The 19,308-nt window shown below is 32.6% G+C and overlaps 2 protein-coding genes across 2 annotated transcripts; one reads left to right on the top strand and one right to left on the bottom strand.

Annotated features, from left to right (window-relative positions):
• The first annotated feature begins 1,166 nt into the window (after positions 1-1,166).
• Positions 1,167-4,310, top strand: LOC121222524 (BTB/POZ domain-containing protein At5g03250). Its single transcript, XM_041103510.1, has 4 exons — positions 1,167-1,410; positions 1,949-2,018; positions 2,156-3,379; positions 3,605-4,310. Exons 1-4 carry the CDS (start codon positions 1,346-1,348, stop codon positions 4,115-4,117), a joined length of 1,872 nt encoding a protein of 623 aa, XP_040959444.1. The 5' UTR covers positions 1,167-1,345; the 3' UTR covers positions 4,118-4,310.
• A 220-nt stretch (positions 4,311-4,530) lies between these two features.
• LOC121222523 (E3 ubiquitin-protein ligase WAV3) lies at positions 4,531-7,959 on the bottom strand. The gene is made up of 2 exons (XM_041103509.1): positions 7,255-7,959; positions 4,531-6,633 (listed from the first exon to the last, which is right to left on the bottom strand). Exons 1-2 carry the CDS (start codon positions 7,507-7,509, stop codon positions 4,765-4,767), a joined length of 2,124 nt encoding a protein of 707 aa, XP_040959443.1. The 5' UTR covers positions 7,510-7,959; the 3' UTR covers positions 4,531-4,764.
• Between the last annotated feature and the right edge of the window lie 11,349 nt (positions 7,960-19,308).

Below are 19,308 nucleotides of genomic sequence, written 5' to 3'. Positions count from 1 at the left end.
TCAATTTCGAAAGTGCGCAACTAATGACAATTAATCACGGCGTTAATGTTTTAGTCAATTTTACATAAATTTGATTGGTATAATAACAAATTTAGCTCTCATAATTTACACATTCTATCAATTTTGTCATAATTTAACAAATTTAGGCCATAATTTTTTTTGTAAATGTGTAAATATTGAGGCTAAATTTGTTAAACTTTTTAGAATCAAGACCAAATTAACAAAATATGTAAACATCGAGGGCTAAATTTGTTATTATACCAATAAAAATTATGCACAATTGACGAAAAACATTAACACGGTGGTTAATTATCCTTAATTGCTCACTTTCAAAATTTACAAGATTAAATTACTCCGATTTGTTAAGAAGGACTAATTTGCTCAATTCCGAAATTGAAAGAAACTAGAGATGGCTTTTTACCAATTAAAATTAAAGTTTATGAGCCGAGGTACAAGCCCTGCTGACTAGGCTCGTATGTAATGAGCCCTAAAATGCAATGTCTTTTAAATTTTTATAGATTTGACTTGAATTAAATTTTTTTAATTAATTATTAACAATGGAAATAATTTTACCATCTTTTGCAATAAATATCATTTTTAGTATGGTGTTTGGAAATAATTTTATTTTTATCGGTTGATTTTTATCTTCTTCATTTTATTAATTATTTTCAATTCAATATTCAAGATAGTAATTTGTTAATAATATATAAATATTAGTTATAAACCTCAAAATTATACATGGATTTTGATTTAACGTGTAATTTGATATATAGATTTTAATTTGGTGTAATTATACGCATTGAATTATGATTATGGTTAAAATGTATACATGAAATTTTAATTTTGATTTAATCATACATCTTCAAATATATAAATACATCAACTTATTTTATATTTGATAAATATAATTCTTTCTGTATGCAATATATAAACAAAAAATAATATTATATTAATAATTGTATTAATATTTGTGAAAATTGAATTAAATCAAAATTTTATATATAAAATTACACGAAATCAAAATTTATGTATACAAAAGCAGGCTAAATGTATAATTTTGTTATTTACCTTGAAAGATTTTTTTCTTTTTTGTCTAACTTTCACGTAAGTTGTAACAAGGAACTGCCTGGATATTCATTCCCCTTTAGACTCGGGACTTCCCTTATTTCCCATTTTCTTTTAAATTTTCTTCCTTTTTATGAATATTATTTACTATTTTTAAAAATAATTTATTGTTTAGTGTAACGTAGAAATCATTTCTATTTTCATTTAACTTTGTTTCTTTCAGTTTTTTTTTTTTAAATTTAAGGTGACAGTGTAAACGTTTGGATTCAAGTGAAAAAAAATGGCAAGCATGATCATGAAATTGGGATCGAAATCAGAAGTCTTTCACCGTGACGGCCAAACCTGGTAATTTCTTCCATTTTTCTGTAGTTTCATTCTTGCTTGGTTAACTGTTTCGATTTTTTTTTTCTAAATTTCCTCAAAAATATGGGTTTAACCGTTTGTTTCTTGAGTTACAAGTAACTTTCTATTTTACTTGTTATTATCATTTTTAAGTTAGAATTTTGGGGTTTTGATGGTTAGGTGTTTCTAATTCCCAATGAAAAAAAAAAGAGATTGAAATGTGCTTAAAGGGAAATTTTGGTTTTTTTGTTAATATGCAGAATTTTGTTTGATACCTATTTGTATTCTGCGCTGATAATTAGGATTTAGGGATCATGGATTTATGGTTTTCTTTTTAATATATGAAGAGTGAACTAGGAGTGTGAAATCAGTAAATTCGATATGGGTTCAATTCTGGTTTACCTGTATGTGTCTGTGTTTGAATTTTTCTTGAATACTGGCATTAGTTCCATGATTGAATCGGCAGCTTGTTTCTCCATTATTATTTTTTTCCCTTTTTCGCGTTTCGTATTACAATATGATCCTGTATTTCGTCTTTCAGGTTGTGCTCGACCGGTCTGCCGAGCGATCTTGTTGTCGAAGTAGGAGAAATGGCCTTCCATCTTCACAAGGTGCTTACCTTGGTTCATATCGTTGTAGAAGAATGCTTCCTACTTCCATTCATTAAAGATATTGTCAATGGAATACCTTATTCCTTTACTAATCAGAATGTCTTTTCCCTTTTCTCGATTTTCGCCTTGTTAATCAGTTTCCTTTGCTGTCAAGAAGCCAAGTAATTGAGAATCGAATTAACGATTATTCCAGTGAGGATGACGAAAAGTGTGTCCTGCAATTTCATGACTTACCTGGTGGAGCCAAGACCTTTTTGCTTGTAGCCAAATTCTGCTATGGCATTAGATTAGAGCTCACTGCGCTGAATATAGTAGGTATTCGTTGTGCTGCCGAGTATCTTCAAATGACTGAAGATCGCGGGGATGGAAATCTTATAATGCTAAGCGAAAGTTTTCTGAACGAAATGTTTGGTCATTGGACGGACAAGATCAAAGCTCTTGAAACCTGCAAAGAGTTTCTACCGTATTCAGAAGAGCTTCATATTGTTTCGCGATGCATTGATTCCTTGGCAATGAAAGCTTGTGCTGATACGAATTTGTTTAGTTGGCCTCTGCCGGAAAACGGCATCGCACAATGTCCTGAAGGCAATCATGTCTTATGGAATGGAATATGTTCGACAGCAAAACCGCAACCATTGAGTGAGGATTGGTGGTATGAAGATGCGTCCTTGCTTAGATTATCGTCGTATAAAAGGTTGATTCTAGCTGTCGAATCAAGAGGCATGAAGCCAGAGAGGATTGCCGGTTCTGTTGTCCACTACGCTAAGAGGCATCTTCCGTTGTTGTGTAGGCAACCAAGCTTCCGGGGCCGAAACCATGCAGCCCCTAGATCACTTGTGTCTCACCCATCCGATGCAGATCAAAGGAATCTCCTTGAAGAAATAGTGGCATTGGTACTCACTCAAAAGGGTGCCACCCCAACAAATTTCTTGTTGAGGCTTCTCCGAACATCAATGGTTTTACAGGCGAGGCCATCGTGTCAAGACAAGCTAGAGAAACAGATTGGGGCTCAGCTGGATCAAGCTGCTTTGGAAGATCTTCTGATACCGAATATCGGGTACTCCATGGAAACCCTTTACGACATTGACTGTGTTCAGCGGATTCTTGATCACTTTGCTCACATAGATAACGAGCCGCTCGACCCTTCGAATTATATCATTGATGAGGGGCAGCTTATGGGAGGTTCCCATCCATTGACCCCAATGACAATGGTGGCTACCTTGGTGGATGGATACCTGGCTGAAGTGGCACCTGATGTTAATTTAAAGTTGCCAAAGTTTCAGTCACTTGCTGCTGTTATTCCCGACTATGCCAGACCATTAAATGACGGAATTTATTGTGCAATCGACATATACCTTAAGGTAAGATTCTTCCTAGTTCTTGGTTCATCATCAAATTTGATCATTCGTTTCGAGTCACTAGATTGAAAAACTATGATTATGCATTCTTATTAATAATTTCAATATTTCATATCCTTATCAGCACAGATACTCACACCCGAATCCATGGAAGAAACGCCTGCAAAATAATCTTTGTATTGCCATTACATTTCGTCTTAGCTTCACAGTTTATTACTTTTCATCCAGGCGCATCCATGGCTGACAGATTCCGAGAGGGAACAAATATGCAGCCTTATGAACTGCCAGAAGCTCTCATTGGAAGCCAGCACTCACGCAACCCAGAACGAGAGGCTACCACTCCGAGTCATTGTCCAAGTCCTATTTTTTGAACAACTTCGGCTTCGCACATCCATTTCCGGTTGGTTATTTGTCTCGGACAACCTCAAAAACTCAAAAAATCCAAATGGGAATCTCGCTAACGCTGGAAACAACACACGTGTTGGAGCTGTTCGAGACCATTTGGTGGAGGCTGATGACATAATGGAGCGGGTTTCGGAACTTGAGAAAGAATGCTTGGGCATGAAGGAAGAACTTGAAAAGTTCGTGAAAGCAAAGCGTGGTTGGAACCTTTTCTTGAGAAAATTCGGGTTTCGATCGAAGTCTAAGTCCATTGATCCGAAAACGGTAAAAAGCTGCCTTCTGATTCAAAAAAAATCAAAGCCCGTAGCAAAAGCTCGGAGGAAACCTCAACAATGGTGAGTCTGGATTACAGGTTTTTTAAAAAAACTAACAAGGGCAAGTCCTTTGTTGCTTTAGGCAGTATTTGTACATAGTCAAAAGTTCATTAGGCTTTAAATTATAGAAATGAATCTCTTTATTTTTAATGAAGTACATGTATTTGACACTGTCTTTAACATTTTCTGAAATACGGATTTAGAAATGAATCTCTAAACTTTTACTTCATTAAATTTCTTGTTGAAAATATTTTTAGTGCCTTGAGAAATTTTTTTCCCCAGAAAAAAATTACATTGTTTAACCTGTACAGGGTTAAAATTTCAAGTAAAAAGAGATTGTTTAAAGTGTGTTTCGAAGTTAAAAGATATATCTTTCTATCGGTTAGAAAATATTTTGATCAAAAAATACATGTATGTTTTAAAAATCAACAACTTTAGTGAATTTAATTTAATAAATTTCATCTCATCATCATAAATATACAAAAATGATCTGAAACCTATGTTACTGGAACTAAAGATATAACCGTATGACTGTTGGATGCATGTATTTACTTGAAGAGTTATTCTCATACTTATTCGGATGATTGTAAGACACAGGTACTCGTAGTAACATAGGTGTAGTTTTGCTTCTCTTTGCTGCTCCGTGTTATTTTGCCCTAAAAACTTCCAATATTACCTTGGCTTTGGTTGTGACCATAGTGATTGAAGAAGCCCTTGTCTTGATGGACTACTCAATAAAAATGGCTGAGATTGAGTTAGCATCTCAACCATTGATGGCGTTTGATATGCCTGAACCAAGCTTGAACCATCAGTGGAGTCGCCTCTCGCGGTGGCTCTTTGCCATGAGTGCGAGCTCAGTCCCGAAAGAATATATGCTCTCCCAGATACCTCGTATACATGCCTACTTACCATTCTTTCTTCCATCTCCTTGAGCTCCGCATCCAATGCAACCCAAAGTCGGTCCCGAGATTTGGCGGAAACAGTCTCAGACAATACCCTTTGGCAATTTTCGAGGATTGAAACAGCACCGGCAAGATCTCCTTGCTCGGCTGCGGTTCTTGCCTCCACCATTGCATCTGCTGCTCGGAACCTATTGCGTTGCCTATCTACTTCGATTGACATTTCTTCTTGCCCGGCTATTTTAGGTCTTTGAATCCGGACGACACCACTCTCCGTAGATGTCATTTCTTTCGTTAAAGGATCCCTATAAAAACATTTCACCTTTAGTAATGATGTTTCACATTGAGAGGACTCGGCTGGTACTTTAACCGATACCAAGAAATCCCTCTCTTCGTCGGCATAGAGATCCCCAACATCGATCAATCCGGTTTTTCCATCAGCTGAAACATGGCTTCGATAGCTTCCAGCTTTAAGTGAACTAAGGCAGAGCTTCGGATTCATGCACTCTACACACACTTGTAGCTCTTGAACCACAACGCTTAAAAGACCTCCGATGCATTGTGCAAGTGCATCTTGGATCATAGTTTCAGTTTCTATAAAAGAAAATGTCCCTCCAGAGATCTCCGAAATCGAATGCATCAATGAAGGATCATGATCTGTACCAAAACCGAAAGTGTGGACTGGAATCTGAAATTCTCTGTTGCTACCACTGCGTATGGAAAGGGGAATGAACGACTCATAGTTGGGGTAAGACGAGTTCATACCCACGCCATTGATGGTATCCCGCCCATCAGACAAAAGTATAATGCTGGAAACTGGATTCTTTTCAGTCCGATCTTCCATTACCTTGCCACCTTTTCTTAGACCTTCTGCAATGTTGGTACCACCATTTGCAATCACAGAATTAACAGCTCGAAGTGCCTGCTGCTGCCCTATGTCAGACATCCGACGGAGTGGAAAGAGGCGGCGAGCATTTGAGGAGAAGGCAATGACCGAGAGTCTATCATTGCAACCGAGGTTTTGTATGAGAAATCCCATTGCTCGTTTTAGTAACGCAAGCTTAGTACCGGACATGCTACCACTAATATCAAGCACCGTTACAAGGTCAACAGGAGCACGAGGATTTCGAGATTGCAACAAGCTAACCTGATCTCCACTCAGACTAGGATTTCGAATTGCAGCCATGGCAGCAGCCTTGAGATGAACAAGAATTGTGAAATCATCATAAGAATGGGACCTCGGTGCGGTTGAAACCTCTGGATACGTTTCGATCTTTATTGTTGTATCAGACGTGTTATCCAAGGTATTGTTACTTTCAGCAATCACAGGTAGATGATCCAAGGATTCATCATCGTTGAAAACACCTGGCTCGGGACCTCGAATGTGCCATTGATTTAAATTACGTTGAGGTACAGGCAACCGGTGGGCTACATCCATCAAAGCATCGTTTCGTGACCGTCCTCCAGGATCCAAACCGGGGCTCCGGATTGGGATTTCTTTCCATTTCGATCGACAAACCGGACAGACTTGATTGTTGTGAGAAGCAACGCAATGGAAGTGGAATGAATGTGAGCACTCTGCAGTGAATATAGCATGTCCATCTCCTTGTTTCATCTTCATCAAACATATCGAACATGTTTGCTGAAACAAAATACACAACAAACATTTAAGGTATTATTTTTCGTGTCCTAAATTATATACGCGTTCTAATATTTATACTCGAATCTATGTAAGGCATGTCACAACATCAAGCTCATAAAAAAAAAAGGTTTTTTTTTCTTTCTAAATATTTTTTTACCCATCTTTAACCATGCAATAGAAAATAGTCCTGAAAGGAACTTTATGTATTAACCCCACAAATCCAAAGGAAAAATCCAAAGTTCAACAACTTTGGTCAATACACCCTACTTAATCATATGTTAAAATAAGACTAAAATATGATTAGACAGACAATACAACCTTAATAATTGAATTAAGGCTATCTTAGTCAAAATCTAGGATGTATATGTACTTTCAAAACTATGAAAATTATTAAAAAAAATTTTGAATATACTAAATATATTCATACAAAAAAAACAATATTTTCCCTCAATTAAAAATCCAAGTTCCAACATAACAAGAAATTTTCAGCATCAATAGTTAATATCAAAAGCTAAACAATAAATGCAAAACACAATCAAACTACACCATTTTCTCACTAACCAAACAGGAAAAAGAAACAATCCAAAGGGAAAAAAACTAGAAGAAAGGGTTGAACCAAACCTTAGATGATTTGCTTGAACTTTTAGACAAACTTTTAGGCAACCTTAAACAATGAGAAGAAGGCAAAGGAGTTGTTGTCCTAGAAGGAACCATATTTTCCCAGTTTGAAGGAGGTAACAAAACAGCATCAGATAATCTTTCACTAGAAGGAAGTGGATGATAATCACCATCATCATCACCATCTGTAGTTCTTGGTAAATAAGCACAAAGATTCAAGCCTAAACTCAACTTAACTTTCCTCCATTTACTACCCATTTTTTTACCCAAAAAACAAAACAAGAAAACCCCAGAGTTAAAAAAATGGTTCTTCAAGTTGATTCTAATGTCAAAGCTGCTTCCTTTCACAGAGCATGGAAAAGAAAGGACAAAAAAGAAAATGGGTCCATAATAAAAGTGAAAATGGAACGAAAAACCAAGAGAAATATTATATAAAGAGAAGAGAGAGAGGGGTTTAATGGAGGTTTTTGTTATTGTTTTAATATTACATATACATATATATATATAAGAGTGATAAAGCTGTAGTCCTTTTTTTTTGTTTTTTGAAGGGTAGCGCCAAAGGGACTAAGTCAGAGTGTGAAGTAATGGTTTGTTTGTAACGAGAAGAAGAATAATAGTGGTGGTGGTTTTGGCCGCCATTACAGGATTTATTGGAGATTTGAGAATTGTTCGACCTTTTTGTTGTTGTCTGGACATGGTAAAGGGAAGACCCCGTTAATAGAAGCACGTTTTGGTTGAATTTTTATTGTGAAAAAACCAAATATTTTCGCTGCTTTAAAGAGATAATTCAATCCTACGTCCTATTTTGATAACGTTTTTTTTATATATATAAATTATACAGTTTGTTGCTAAATTTTTATTTTAAATATAGAAAGAAATTTGCATTTTATTTAAAGAATAAAACGGCTTTACAAGTAAAAACTCATTTTTTTCCTTATAAAAATCTAAATAATTGGATGTAAAACCCTAAGTTTTCAAAGGAAATTAAAAAAAAAAGATTTTATCTATAAAAACACAAAATTTCCCCGTAAAACTCAACTCTTAATCAATTAATTAATTAAAATGAGTGTAAAATAATATTAAATTAACGGCAAATAGTCAAAATAAAAACAATTTTTAATGACAATACTTAAAATATAAATCAACAACCCTTTAAGTAACCCCTAAGTATAAATATAAAGTATCACCGTATTCACTTTTTTTAACCATTTTCTCCATAATGGAGATGTGTTATAGAAACCCCAAAACCTCTTAACGTTTTCCAACTCAAAACACTCTACTTCTAAGTTCTAACCCATTTATAAGTAATTATTTAGCATTTTATTAAGTATCGAACTTGTAAATTTCATCATTAATTTGTTGGTTTTCAAAAGCTTTTAGCATCTAAATATAAGGGAATGAAAAAAGAAGAAGAAGCATTTATAGCATCTATTTGTATTGTCCTATCTTTTAGTGGCAAACAATCAAACTTTTCTCTACCAAATGGCTGACAAACATTGCATCAATCTTTCTATCTACCAATGCTTGATTGCCAAATGTTACATTTTCCTTTTTATATTAATTATGTAAATATAATATAAAATATGTTAAAATTATGTAAAATATTACATCATAAATTGGGTAAAATAATAAAACATATCATATTTTTTTTTAAATTTAAATTTAAGTCTTAAATATGACGTTATTAGAATAAATATTCATAAATTCCATGAACATAATATAAAAAAAGATGCGGCTTTAATGTACCTTTTGCTTTGGCGAATGGAACATCACATCACATCCAACATTTTTAGGACAATTGGCTCCTCTCTAATCGCATCAATTTCTTCCTTTTCTTTCTTTATTTAAATATTTCTTTCTTTCTCCATTTATTGCATCATATTTTTTCATTTTAATTTCAATTAAATCATTATTTATATCATATTGAGATTTAAATTTTTATTTTGTTTAAATTAAATTTTGAACTTAATAATTATTCGATAAAAAAAATTTAAACTCCAATACAGAATTAAATGCCAAATTAAGTACTTTTCGATAAATTATAATTATATAAATTTATTTATTTTAATACTTAGAAATGATTTTTTTTTCTTGGTAAACTTGATTGCTATTGTTACTTCCAAAATGGGAATGGATATATTCATTGAAATTTATGCAACTTATGTGGCAACCACATCCTTTGATAAATTCTCAAAAATATTCATGTGCAAGTAAGTTAGCTTCTAGATTGTTGACTTGACTACCATTAGAGTCTTTATTATATAAATAAAAGAATGGTTCAAATTTGGAATATTTCCTTCATAAGTAGTCTATGATCCTCAAAAGGAAATCACAAATAATTTTTTGAAGTAAATATTTAAATCATGTGGGAAGTTTTCAGTCCAAAATCTTATCATTTTTCTGATTTAAATTTAAATATATTTTGGTTGTAATTTTATAAATATATTAATTTCAATTGAGTTTATACTTATAATCATTGTATTTGTAAACTTTAAAAAAAAAGTTAGGGTAAATTATATTAGTAGACATTAAATTATGAAAAGTTACAAAATAGTTACTTAACCATTCAATTGTCTTGTTTTGGTCATTCAACCTTCTTAGGTTTTTGGGCATTTTCATTTTTACCTTAACCAGTTGGTGACCAAAAAAGATGAAATTAAATAGTTAGGTGACTATTTTGTAACTTTTCATAGTTGAATGATAAAAGAAAAAATATAGTTGAGTGACCTTTACTTTAATTTACCCAAAAAGTTATTATAGCGTCTATTATTCCCATTGGAATTGACAGATTGAGATTTAAGGTTCATTTTGCAATTACACAACTTGATCTTGAAATCAAGTTGAATTGACCCAAAAACCCAATTTTACTATTCAAAGTAACAATAAAATTATTTTAAAATATTTTATATTAATTTTATTATAAATTTAAACAAACTTTTTAGTTATTTAAATTACAAAATATCTTATTCGGACCTAACCTAATCAGATATCTATAATTCATTTTGAACACGATTATTTTCTTTTTAAAAGAAGTATATAAAATTGTTTTTGAGTCAAAATAAGTTATGATTTATTTATAATTTATTATATTATGAATTTTAATTAAAAAAACATCATAAATAAAACACCATTAAGTCGATTGAATTTTAATTTAGTTGGTATTGATATTGTTGTCGGGACAGAAAATATGGGTTCATATTGAAGCGCATTAATCGTTATATTTAAAGGTTGAGATAATATTATAAGTAGTTATAAAAATAAAATTGTGCATGACATGTTAAATTCGTTGGTGATAAGAGAATATTGGGAAGAAAAAAAAGGTGATTACTAAGCATATTTCACATAAATTGGACCGTTAAAAGCATAGGTTATGAACAGAAGTCATTATATGAGTTGAAGTTGGGTCCAATCCAAGCTTTATTTTTAGAATAGCATAAAACCATATCATAGAAGAATATGGGCACTAAAATTAATTAAGAGTGGAGTATTGTTGTTAGAAATTTAATAAGAAAATTCTTTGTGTTGGAAGAATTTCTCTATTTTTTTTCATAGGGAATCTAGAATAATAAGAGTTGCAATTGCATACTTATTCATGGAACTATATTTATTTGAAATATTTTTTTTAATAATACAAGTTGATTTGGAGACTCGAAAGCATTTTAATATATTTTAAATAATAAATTGAAATTTTAAGATTGAATTAAACCTTATTAAATTTGAGTAAATAAATCTTTCTTATTCCAATGATTACTTCAAAAATCAATAATAGATGCATACAGAAAAGTAAGATATGCATAGAAATATTAATCTCGAAAATTGAATTTAAAAAAATATATTATGACTTGAGTTTGAGTTTTAATATTCAATGTTCGAACTTAATCCACCCAAATTCATTTTCAAGTTGCTAATATGTTATCTTTTTTGGGGATAAATTATACCAAGATCACTAAACTATTAGTAAATTTATGTTTTGGTCACTAAAATTCAAAGAGTTATAAAATTGTCACTAAACTATTCAAAAGTTACTGGGTTGTTAGGTTTCATTTTTTAAAGTTTGGCTAATGAGCTTCAAGCAACGATTCAATAACCGGTACAATGGATCAGTATCCATCGACAAATAGAAGAACATACCTTAGATCCAAGCCAATCTGACAGTTAGTCTCGGAGATCAGAGAAGAAACCTATTTGGATTCAAGTTTGTAGATTTGTGACGTTTAAAATTGTTTCATAAAAAAAATTAAATTATAGAAGAGAAGGGAAAAAATAGATTTTAATTGGTGCAAGCAGTGCAAATGGAGAAAGCCCATGCAATAGTAGTTTTAATAGCTTAGTGACTTTCAAATAGTTTATTGACATTTTTTAACTTTTGAAGTTTAATAGCTAAAACGTAAAGTTACTAAAAATTTAGTGATTATCGTATAGAAATTAAACATAGTAATTATTAAACATGTTTAATTTGTTTATAGTTCATTCATAAAATTGAGTAATTAGGTAAACTTATAACCCATATTTTCGACGTACTGAATGCATGAGATGGATTTAAATTCAGTCTAATCCTATACTTGAATACCTCTAATTTCATGGATTTAGATGAATGAATTAAAGAAGGTGGGTTGCAATGAGTAGAGATCCATTAACAAAAGTATACTTTGATAAAAGGTAACTTTGTGGAGGGTATAAGATTCCCTTTCCTTTTACCATCCTCTAAACTTTCTAGGCCAAGTCAACTACAAAAGCTAAAACCTCCCCTTTTTTTCCCGACAATAATAATAATAATATACAAATGAAATTTGGTTAAAATATATCATAAGTTTTTGTATTCTTTTTAAATTTATAATTTAGTCCTTATACTTTTATTTCTAAGAATTCAGTTTTTTTATTTTTAAAATTTCAAATATAAAACTAATTGTTAACATTATTAAAATTATTTTGTAAAATTTAGGTTCATTATAATGCTACTTTTTAGTTACATAGCTATCAAGTGAAATTTTTTTACTTCAGAATGTCACACCAACAAATTTAATGAATTTTTTTATAGTGTTAACAATTAGACCTAAATTTTGAAATTTGGAAAGTAAAAAACTAAATTACTGAAAATAAAAGTATAGGTACTAAATTCTAAATTTGAAAAGAGTATAAGAACTAATGATATTTTTTAACATGAAACTTTTATAGTGCCAAATATTTTAACAACCAGCAGCCCAGTAGTTGAGTCGCTTAGATAACCAATTTCCAATTTAATTAGTTCAATCGATTTAAAATTAATTTTTTTTAAAAATTTTAAAATATTCATAACTATTTAAAAATAGTTAGGAAAAATATCATAAAATAAAATAAAATAAAAATAACTACACATAAATGATAATAGAAATATAAGCATCCATTTTATGAATTATAAAAAAATAAATTAATTGTTTAAATTATTTTTTTTGAAGTAAAATCAGAATGCATTAAAAAGAGGATATGTGATACACTAATCAAAGTTCTGAAAGCACCAGCTGTCTAACAGCTGTCAACAAATTATTAATAACCAAGGCGGTGCCTCGGATTTGCCTAACAGTAAAGAAAAAAATAAAAGAAATTGAAACGCCTCTTTTAGGGCCCTAATCAAAGCAAAACCCTAAGAAAACTGAAAAAAGCCTAAATGTTATCGTCAATTAGAATCACATTTCCTCTTTTTTGCATCTATAGTTGTTGTGGTGGAGTATACTGATTGTTCCTTTTCATCACTGGAAAAGAGTCTCATTGAAACGCTCTACCAGATTTCTCCTTAATCTGAGTTCATCAGAGAGTGGTGAGGACAGATGTTTTTGTGTTGCATCCCCGGACTCAGACAAAAATGTCCTATTTCTACCAATTCTAGAGTCTTCTTTAGTCGTTGGCGATGATGTGTTCAATCTCTGTCGGTACTTCTTCAATCCAATAGGATGGGTTATCAAGGTTGTATCCTCGAGTTGAAAGGGCATGCACTACGTCATTTGTCTTTCGAGGGGTATACTCAAAAGATAAGGTAACAAAGCTGAGTCTTTTTCTTTGGATTTCACTAATAATGTTTCCAATCACCGATCTATCTACTGAATCTGACTTAAGCTTTTTATTGACTGTAAGGGCATCTCCTTCGACAACCAGATCTCGAAAGCCCATTTCTTCCCCAAATATGACGGTCTGTAGACATGCCTTCGCTTCAGCAGTGGTCGGATCCCTTGTTCTTCCTAGTGGGTAAGAACATGCTCCCATAACAAATCCTTCATGATTTCTTATAATAACTCCCGCAGTTGCTGTCACGTCTTGTCGTGAATAGCTGCGCAAAAATTGGCTTTGACCTGATCTTCCTTGGGGGGTCTCTAAAATACCTCTCTTGGACTGAGTCTAGTTTCTGTTGAGGATTTAACTTGCTCTAACTCTCGTAAATAAGCTCTAATAAAATCGACAACCTCTTGTACCCTTTCCTTTTTTCCTTCGTGGTAAATTCTATTTCTGTTGTACCATATTGCCCAAATGGTAATTGCCATGTAGTACATATTTTAATATTATTCATTTGGAAGAAAGAGGCTGACCATTGTTTCCATGTATGACTTGCGTTTATGTGCAAGGTGTCCAACTCAACTTCTTGCAGGACCTGTTTTGTGAATTCGCAATCTCGAAAGAGGTGTTCCACAGTTTCTTCTTCAACTGAGCAGACTGAACATGCAACATCGTTCTTGATTCTTCGAAGTCTAAGAGTACTGAGCGTCGGAAGAAAATTATTGGCAACTCTTCACAGATGTATTTTTATTTTACTTGGGATCGGGAGATTCCAAATCTTTGTAAAATATTCTTTTTTGGTAATTTGGCCCATAATATAATCCTGTAGGTGTAGAGTCTTAGTCATTAGCCATTTAAAGTCACTTTGAACTGTGTATTCGCCTGATTTGTCCCCTTGCCATATTAGAACATCCGACTGCGTCTTGTTTACCAAAGGAATAGACAGAACTGCCTTCGCTTGCTCCCTTTCGAGTAAGTTCCATATTGCCTCATAGTTTTATGAAAATGAGTCTTTATTGATTAGATCTGCTACTTTTGAATAGTTGATATTTATGTTTTGATTTTTTACTCTTCCATCATCAATAGTGGATAGCCAAGCGTCATTCCAGATGTTTGTTGATTGATCGTTCCCTATCCTCTAGCCTGTTCCTTCTTCAAGTAAGCTTCGTGCGTTCCAAATGCTGCGCCAGGTAAAGGAGGGGTAAGCACTTAACCTTGCATTTAAAAATTCATCATGCGGATAATATTTTAATTTCATAACGCGCACAAACAAACAGTCAGGTTGGGTGATTAGTCTCTATCCCTGTTTAGCCAACAGGGTCGTATTAAACATTGTTAAATCCCTAAACCCCATAACACTGAACGCTTTTGGACTAATCGTGAACCAACTACACCAGTGAATGCCTTTATTAGTTTTTAAATTGCGCCACCAAAATTTACTCACCAGATTTTCTAGTTCTTTGCTAAGTAAAACTGGTAACTTAAAACACTGCATGGCGTAAATCGGGAGGGCTTGTAAAATTGATTTAATAAAAACTTCTTTACCCCCAAAGGACAAATTGCGGATACTCTAATTCTTTGATTTTTGGATAAATCTTTCTTTTAGTTCAAGAAACACTCATTTCTTTCTCCGCCCTACCATTGTTGGTAAACCCAGATATTTTTCTAGATTATTTGAAATTCGTACCCCCAAAACTCTCCCTGTCTGCCCTTTAATTTCGTCTTGTGCATTTTTGCTGAAGTAGATCAATAACTTCTTGAAATTCACTAGTTGTCTGGAAATACTTTCGTATTCATTAACTACTGCCTTCATTAACATTACGCCTTCCATTGTTGCTTTCCCAAATAAGATGTTGTCGTCAGCAAAGAAAAGATGAGTGATAGCTAGTTCTCTTATTCTCACTTTAGCCCCGTCAATTTGTCTTTCCTTTTTAGCCTTGTTCAGGAGCTTAAAACAACCTTCTGCACATATGATAAATAAGTATGGGCTCAATGGATCTCCTTGTTTGATTCCTCTTATTGGTTTAAATTCTGCCCTTGAATCCCATTAAGTACTACTGAGTATGACATTGTTCGTACGCACTTCATTATGAGCTCAATCCACCTATTGCAAAAGCCTTGCATTTTCATCATGCTTTCAAGGTAGTTCCATTCCATTCTGCCATAGGCTTTGCTCATATCCAATTTTAAAGCAAAATACCCTGTGCCTCCTCTTTTCTTTTCTTTTTTTGAAAGAGTGTAGTAATTCATAAGCAATCATTATGTTGTCAGTTATTTGTCTTCCTAGGACAAAAGCACTTTGTGTTTCTTCAATACATAAGTGTAGCACCCTTCGAAATCTATTAACCACTATGTTTTAGATCAATTTGTATGTGACATTACAAAGACTTATGGGTCTGTACCTTTAGGATAAGTACTATAATGGTTTTATTAACTTCCTCAAAATCCATCCCATTATTCAGTACTTAAAGGCAATAATTAACATCTTTCCTATAATATTCCATAATTTTTGGTAGAAAAACGCCGGGTATCCATATTTTCCTAATGCTTTGAGAGGTGCCATACTTTTTTAAAGGTTCCACTACCTCTTCTTCCTTAAATTCTCTAATAAGTTCCTCAATTAGAGATTCTGTAATACACGGTTGGACTTCGCTTTTGAGCCTTTCACAACTTTGTAGTGGATTGGAAGAAAATAGATGTCGAAAAAATTGGTTGCAAGTTCGTTAGTGGCGTTGTCACCCTCCACCCATTCACCCCTTCCATCCTCTAGAGTTTTTATTGTATTTTTTTTTTGCGTTGTGTTGCAAAATTGTGGAAGAAGGCAGTGTTTCTGTCCCCCATACGTAACCAATTAGCTCTTGCCAGTTGTTCCCAATATAATTCTTCCTTGTCGGCTTCCATGTTGAGTGTTAACTTCTGTTAATTCTGCCAAAATATCATTATCTAGATCTTCCCTATTTAAATTAATAAGTCGCGATTTTAAATCCTCTCTGGTTTTCCATCTGGATCTGCTACTAGATTTATCCCAATTTTTCAATTTCAATTTCAGATCTTCTAATTTCTCTAGCAGATCCTTATCTCCCAAATCTCATCCTTGATTGATTACCTATTCGAAATCGTTTTCCAGCACCCAATCAGCATTTAGTCTAAACATATTTTTACTATTCTCAAATCTCCCTCTTCCATGCGTCACTATGTTAATAAATATGGGACAATTGTCGGAAATACTATGACACTTATGTTGAACTGAGAAATTCAAGAACCTTTCCCACTATAGTGGATTGGCCACCCCTATCCAGTATTTCACGAATGTTATTGCTTGGAAGTCTCCCCCGTTCCCATGTAAACCATTGTCCTGAAAATCCTAAGTCATTCAATTTACAATATTCCAAAGCCTCCCTAAATGCCAACATTTGTCTTTCCTCCCTTAATCTACCCCCTCTTTTTTCAAACGAGAACAGTATTTCATTAAAATTCCCCATAACAAGCCATGACAACTAGTTGCTTCCTTTTAGCTGTCTAAGGAGGTGCCATGAATCTTTCCCTTTCTGTTCAATTGATGAGCCATAAAAGCCTGTAAAACGCCAATACTCTTCTCCACTACTTTCTATAACTTATATATCAATATGATCTTTAGAATAACTTTTCAATTTAACATATACTCCTTCCTTCCAACCAAGAGAAAGTTCCCCTTTTGATCCTTCTGCACACACATCAATCCCGTTTGCATCTTTCATGCCTATAACTTAGTTCGTCCCATTATCCATTATTCCATATTACAGGGACGAACCCAATCCAGAATATGAACCATAAAAGAAAATACCTATTAAACCGATCACAGGAATACCAGTTACCGTACCTATTATCCAAAGAGGAATCCTTCCAGTAGTATCGGCCATTTATCCCGCTTCCCTCCGCATTTCATCAAGTGGTCATGCTAAAGACATAAACAGTCATAGATAATTATGAGATACAATCCTTATTGCTTGAATTCAATTTTCCTCATATTTTTTTTTGTATCAGTGGACCGATTGGATTATTGATTTTTAGTTCAACCGATTGATTTGGTCTAGTTACAACATAATGCCCACCAAAGGTGTTTACAGGTCGAGTCTATAAATCAATACATACATAACTGCCTAAGCCTGCCCCGACATAAAATATGTGCCTCAAATTTTACTCAAACTCACTTATATTTGTAAATGATTAATTCAAACTCATTTAGGCTACCCATATTGTTTAACTTTACATATTTTTTAATATTTACTTTATGCTATAATATATTTAATTTAATATGATCTAAATTACCTAAAATTTAAAAGAAAAGAGAAAAAAAATTTATATTATAAACTTGAAAATGGGTCGAGTCAAATTAAGCTTGACATTGAATATTAAAACCTGAATATGACCCATATTTTAAACCAAGTATAAATTTTTTTAATTTTTTTATCCAAGCTTTTCTTTCAAAATCTTTCTAAACTTTTCTCCAAACCTATGGTATATATTAGGGTGTAAATGAGACATTGGTGCTCGCAAGCTACTCGAGTTTGACTAACAAAAATATTTCAAACTCGATTCGGTAATTATCGAGTTGAGCTCGAGCTATCGATCAAGTTGAATTCGAGCTTAATAATACTTGACTAGAATGGCTCGTGAGACTTATCAAGCTTTTCATATTTTTTATATTGTTAAATTATGTTATTGCCCATAATATATATTATTAGCCCTAAGCTTAACTATTGAGTTGAGCTTGAATACAAAAATTGGTAAATAAGCTTAATCGAACTTGAACTTAAAAATAAATGTTCAACTAAACTTGAATTAAATATTGAACTCCGAATTTTGAATCTAGCTTGAACTTAACAATATTTGGGTCAACTCAACTCGATTACATCCCTATATATAAATATGGGCTGTTACTGACTTAAAAGGAGAGTAGCATGTAAATACATTTATTTTAACTTAAACCAGTATGGTTACTACTAAGAAATAAAATTTACGACCATAAGGAACATCGAGTATGGATAATCTTTTTTCTGAATATAGCTAATTAAACATAATTAAATTTTGTAGAAAACTGTGTAGCCAATCAAAATTTGTTCTTAAAACTTAAAACAACTTTATTTCATGAAGATTTGGGTTGTGTTTATGCCACCAAATATTAATCAAATGAAGATTATTATTATAAAATAATTTAATTTTCTTATATATATAAAGCTTTTCTCGTGATCTCACATGCATTTGATCATAATCAAGTCAAATCTAAGTCATTTATTTAGTAGGGTCCATTTTCTTTTTCACATTTTATAAAGAAATTGTCAGCTTATGTTTCTTTTCCTTTTGTACAATGAAAGTTTCAGTCTTCTGCATTATTGTGAATGCATGTAAATGTCTTTTTTTTTTTTTTGCTTTTTTAATGTATGACAGCCATGAGAGAGGAAGCTTTGGCTTATATAAATTAAAGCGAAAATGACTCCTTCAATTAGGTTTTTTAAAAACAAATTTAATTATTACGTTAGGGTATTCTAAAGTAAGGTTGATTTAGCAAAGATAACAAGTGATTGGTAAAAGCTATATATTGCTTTTGAATGGTGACTTATGAGATAATATTAGATAAAAAGAGAGTAGAGATTGTGATATATATATATACACATGATGGTCCATGCAAACTCATAAATAAAACAAATGATATAAGGAGTAGTGCATGCTGCATCATTTTTACCTCTTCTTTAATTTAGTGATCTATCATCCTACATGAAATTAATTGAATATATATATAAGTATACAGTTTAAAATTTCAGCATCCAATTTGAAGTACTCACTGCTTTTATATACACACACTCATGTTTAAGATAGTATAATTATTTTGTTTAAGTTTTAACATATTTGTTTTGTATATATATATTATCCTTCATCTTGAAAAAGAAAAAGAAAAACCTCTTGGGTACTGAAAGATAAATTGGACTTGAGCAAGTTCAAGAAACATCTAATTCAAACTGAGCTTTAACTTAGAAAATATGGGAGTTGGGCTGC

Source organism: Gossypium hirsutum, chromosome D10, assembly GCF_007990345.1.
Source record: "Gossypium hirsutum isolate 1008001.06 chromosome D10, Gossypium_hirsutum_v2.1, whole genome shotgun sequence".
Lineage (NCBI taxonomy): Eukaryota > Viridiplantae > Streptophyta > Magnoliopsida > Malvales > Malvaceae > Gossypium > Gossypium hirsutum.
The sequence above is the reverse complement of the archived record's forward strand: the minus strand, read 5'-3'. Positions and strand labels throughout refer to the sequence as shown.